This window comes from Poecilia latipinna, unplaced genomic scaffold, assembly GCF_001443285.1.
Source record: "Poecilia latipinna isolate Pla-1442-1.1 unplaced genomic scaffold, P_latipinna-1.0 Scaffold4381, whole genome shotgun sequence".
NCBI classification, from domain to species: domain Eukaryota; kingdom Metazoa; phylum Chordata; class Actinopteri; order Cyprinodontiformes; family Poeciliidae; genus Poecilia; species Poecilia latipinna.
This window is the reverse complement of record NW_015116997.1, coordinates 479-5,648: the sequence shown is the minus strand read 5'-3', so window position 1 is coordinate 5,648 and position 5,170 is coordinate 479. Positions and strand designations below refer to the sequence as shown.

Below are 5,170 nucleotides of genomic sequence, written 5' to 3'. Positions count from 1 at the left end.
GGATATTTCTATTGAAACATATTACACTAAGTTGAATTAAAATAACTTAGCTTGTAGTTCTCTATAATTTAAAACACAGCTAGTGTCTCTGTGGACTCAGCAGGCATTCACAGGGGGTCGTGGCTCTGTGTGTGAGTTTAACCTTTTGACCACTTTGATAACATTTAACAGCTGGTGTAAAAACAATCTGGTCCTGCCAACAGAGTAGAGCTTCCTCTGGGACAGGGTCATAAAAAACATCTGTCTTCATTCAAAAGAAAATGACACTTCTTTGATATTTAAAACAGGTTTTTACTGGAACATAGTCAACTAGATTTAAATGAATTTAGCTAAGGACAGTCCCCTAATTTGAATACAGCAGAGAAGGGAAACCTGCCCTCCCTTTAGAAGTATAGGACCTGGAACTTTAACTTCAGATCGCTCTGGGGTTACCCGTGATGCTGTCTCCGGGGAACGGTGCATCAGTGAAATGGTTCCCTGTAAGTTTGACTTGGGGTGTTTGAAGTGTCTGTGTTGTTGATGTGATTTTATATTTTAAATGTTGGAATAAACTCTGAAAATGTATGACGTGGAGCGTTGACTGTCATCTCTATTTGGCTTTTATTCCCACGCATGGCATCATTGAGTCCGGAAGGACAAGAGAATACAACGAGCCATAAGTTAAAGATTTTATTCTCAACACAAGCCAAAAAACAAACAAAGCCACATTTTCTGACATTTGGTTATGTCAGTATATACATCAGGATTGGTATTTAAAATGTTTTGTGAACCCAAGTTGTTCAAACAACAAGCTAGCATTGCAAGCTCTTCAAAAGTAGAATATGAACTAGGCTGGAATGGTGTCTTTCAGCATAGGGTGGGTTATTAGTCACATTAAATTTAACTGGTACTCCTCATAGCTCTGTGTTATATGCTATAATATGTCAATTTCTGGAACACTGAGATTGAAACCATAAAGTATATTTGTGTTAGAAATATCTTCTTATGAATTTTGAATGTGGTTGATTGTGTTTGCTATTCCAAGCATCAGAAATTTTCTCACTCTCTCTCAGCTAATTTATCTTCATCTTTAGCTGAAAATTTAGAGATTCTATAATTTATTGATCATTGTTTGATTGAACATTGCTTTTTACACTGGATCTGCTGGGTCTGTTACCAAATGGCACAAAACCTGTTGTAGACCATCATGGAGTAATGATACTTATTTGAAGGGCTGCATGATTAAATTATTTTTAAATACCTTTTACTTAGTTAATGCATTTTCCCAAAAATAGTTTTTAGGGTTAAATTTTTACTATCTAAAATCATCATGATGCAACACTGTCTTTTTTAGTCATGCATTTAATAAATTTATATTTTATTGTTGTTAAGCTTCAAAAGATATAAAATTGTTTCCATGCTGGCTAATACTGTTATTTTATTCAGAAATAACAGTTGAACAACAAAGTTTAACAGTTTCATGCCTTGTTAGTGCAAAACATAAGAATACAGTGTGATAAATGTGTGTTCTTCAACATCAGCTAATTGCCAGATACAAAATGACCAATCTGTTATAGATTGTTAAATAGAAAAGGTTAAAAATGATCCCAACACATTGACCTTTAAGAGAATCATTTCTTACCTTGTAGGAAAATCACAATGATCATTATATTCTTGAAAATCCAGCCACTAAATTTTTCTCTTGTTATGAAGAACATAACTTTTTCAAGTAACAACTTCACAGAGACGTTTAATCTTTGTTGCTGTGACTGTTATGAAGGGAGCGGCTGCTAGAATGAGCATAAACCAGCTTGGCAGCTTTCAGGCTGACAGTTTAGTTCTCCTTCACTTTGCTGCTCCTCTGCCAGTTAGGCACTTAAAGATATTCAAATGGAGGTTTCTACTCTACACTTATGTGATGAAATGTAAAAACATTTAAATATCAAATAATGTTTCTTCAGATTGGAACATGCATATTATATCCAAATAGAAAGTGGCTTATGAGGAGTTTGAAAGCTTCAGTCTTTTTTTATCATATAATTAGTCTTTGCTGAAAGGTTTTTCAAAAAGAAACTACTGTCCAGTGACTGTGGCTCTTCTTGTGTCCCAGTGCTTTTTAAATTCTCTTTCTGTCCTTCATGCTCAAATCTATTTAGTTCACTTAGAGTGTACAGCTGCAAGTCACCCCAAATATCATTTAAAGGCATTTAATTTTGGTTCTGCTGGATGTTTTCTCCTATTAAAACAATGTTTCTCTCTTCTCTCACATGTTGCTCAGTATTATTTGAAAACATTGAGCTTAATCTTCATCAGCTTTACAATTCTGAAAATGACATCAGTAACAAGTTAGGCAGGAAAAAGTATGCAATATATAGAACTATTCTGCTCTAAGTTTATTTTTAATGAACATAGAAACACTGTATATTAGTTTGTTTCTTGACATATTTTTATTAGATTATGAATATACAAGAAAAGCATTTAAAATTACATTGCTTTAAGATTTGGTTTGCATGGTCCTGAAATGCATGCATTGCTTACTTATGAGGAAATATTTAATAAAGTCTTGAAACAAAATATCTGAACAAACTGAAAGTTTTTCTTGTGCTGACAGTTGATGATTCACCTTTGTTGAATGTTCACATTGTTGTTGATGCCAAGTTTCTGTTTAAATGTATGGTTTGTTCTCTGGAAACTTAAATGCCACAAAGAGGATAAACAGGTCCAACACACCCACACACAACGAAACGATCCCATTCCAGAAGAATTTTACTGGAAACTTCTAACGAGTTGTGTGACAAGTATTTGCCATACTTATACTTAAAATCACCACTTTAGCAAGAAAATATTTGAACTTGGGATTCAGTCTTGTGTAGCTTGTAAACCTCTGACCATATATAAGAAGCAGAAATTCAAACTTTAAGAAGAAATCTATGTGTGAAGTTCAAATCACAAAAAAGTCATTTGTCATGTAGCTTTGTCATGAAAGTTCTTCAGTTCCATTTTGTTTAGGTCAAAGGCAATGCGCTTATGAATATGTGTCTGTTAATCTGATCATGTTGGCACAAATGACCAATGGCTTGCACCACACAGAGGCATATGGGGTGTGGGCTCAGCCTTGGAGATGCTGGCACCGGCCAATTCTTTTCACAGGCAGACTGGTTAGGCAGAAGGGTTATTATGGGATCCTCTTTTGGCACCTGTGCTCTGTTGCCAGGGGCTGGTGTGGCAGGATGGCTTGGGGTCTCTAGGGACATCACAGGAAAGGTGGAAGTGGGTCAGTTCCCCAAGGTGTGGTGTTGCTTAGACTGCACAAATATGTTGAAGATAAAAAACTATCATAAATGAGTAACAACAAAGTGTCACAACATCAAAGTCTGTTTGGCAGGCTGAGTTTAATTAAATTTAGGTTAAATTTATGTAGCAACTATAGCCTCACCACAAGAGAAAACAATACTCTTGATCTTTTTTATGCAAATGTTAAAGACTCATATATATCCATTGTACTCCCCCCACTCGGCAGAAACTTAGTTTCACTTATGCCTGTTAAACAACAAAAGGTTATCACAAAGACAATAAGGAGATGGTCCCCTGAGGATGTAGATACACTCTGTGATGCATTAGAAGCCACTGACTGGGACATATTTTATAAAGCACATGGCGAGGACATCGACAGTTTAGCTGTGTGCATCTCTGACTACATTGGTTTCTGTGTGGACAATTCTGTCCCCACAAAAAAGGTCAAATGCTACTCGAACAACAAATCATGGGTTACAAGAGCATTGAAAACTCGACTTAACAAAAAGAGAGCCTTTAAGTCTGGTGATCGAGCAAAACTCAAAAGCATACAAAAACAGCTGAAATGTAAACTGTGTGAACACAGAGCTGTGTATAAGAGAAAGCTGGAAGAAAAAATCAAAAATAACAATACTAGAGAGGTTTGGACTGGGATGAGAGAGATCACAGGACTGACGAGGAACGGTAACTGCCCTGCTGGGGGGATCTCAAATGGGCAAACCAGTTGAGCCAGTTCTTTAACCGGTTTGATTCCCCAGTTCCTAGTTATAGCCCCTGTTCCCACATATTGTCTGCTTGTAGTTTCACAATTACTGCTGACCAAGTGAAAAGACAACTAGAGAAAATTCACCCCGGGAAATCCCGTGGCCCAGTCACGGAAATCCCGTGGTCCAGTCAATATCAGCCCTAAGGTCCTAAAGACATGTTCAGGTCAGTTAAATGGAGTCCTGCACTACCTCTTTAACTTGCGCCTGAAGCTCCATAAAGTACCAGAACTATGGAAAACATCGTGCTTGGTTCCAGTACCAAAGAAGATACTTCCAGAAACACTCAACGACTAAAGACCCATTGCTCTGACCTCCCACATTATGAAGGTTATGGAGAGACTGCTCCTAGTACATCTGAGGTCACAGGTGGATGCAGACCAAGACCCTCTCCAGTTTGCATACTAGCCTCACTTAGGAGTGGATGATGCAATTATATACTTGCTGCAGAGTGCGTATTCCTCCCTTGACAGACCTGATACCATTGTCCGCATCCTTTTCTTTGACTCTTCATCAGCCTTCAACACTATCCAGCCAAGATTACTATGGGAGAAGCTGGCTAAAATGGGCATAGATGCAACACTAATCACCTGGATCATCGACTATCTGACAGCCAGGCCTCAGTATGTGAGATTACAGAGCTGCAAATCAGATCGTCTAATATGTGACATCGAAAGTGCAGACGGCACTGTTCCAAACTGTGCCATCTGCAAAAGTGCTTAGATGGCACAGTTGTAGGGTGCGTGGAAGGGGGGCAGGAGGTGGAGTTCAGGACATTGGTTGATAATTTTGTGACATGGTGTGGAGAGAACCAACTCCTCCTCAATGTAAACAAGACCAAGGAAATAGTTGTCAGTTTCTGCAACAAGAAAATACATTTGCACTTACATTTGCATTTACATTTAAGATCAGATTTGTATCCAGGAGATAAGAGGATGGAGCATCAGCCATGGAGCAGGGCCTCATGATGGTTTGTCCATCTGTAGTCTGTGAGGTTGGAGCAGATGAGCTACATGCTAGTTGATTAGCTTCTTGCTGTCTTCTTTTGTGAGGCTTTTCTCTTTTAATGTGAACCTTTTTTTTTCTGGCAGAGCAAAGTGGTTCTTCCTCTACCAAATGCAACAAGTAGAATG

General features: G+C 38.0%; 1 protein-coding gene across 1 annotated transcript in view; it reads right to left on the bottom strand.

The window, feature by feature from the left end:
• The window catches only part of LOC106942564 (V-set domain containing T-cell activation inhibitor 1-like), a gene marked incomplete at its 3' end in the record, with an annotated part of 13,574 nt that extends 11,615 nt beyond the window's left edge, over positions 1-1,959 (bottom strand). The window contains exon 1 of the mRNA XM_015025882.1: positions 1,622-1,959. Coding sequence (XP_014881368.1) covers positions 1,622-1,697 — 76 coding nt within the window. The remainder of the gene's footprint in view (positions 1-1,621) is intronic.
• Between the last annotated feature and the right edge of the window lie 3,211 nt (positions 1,960-5,170).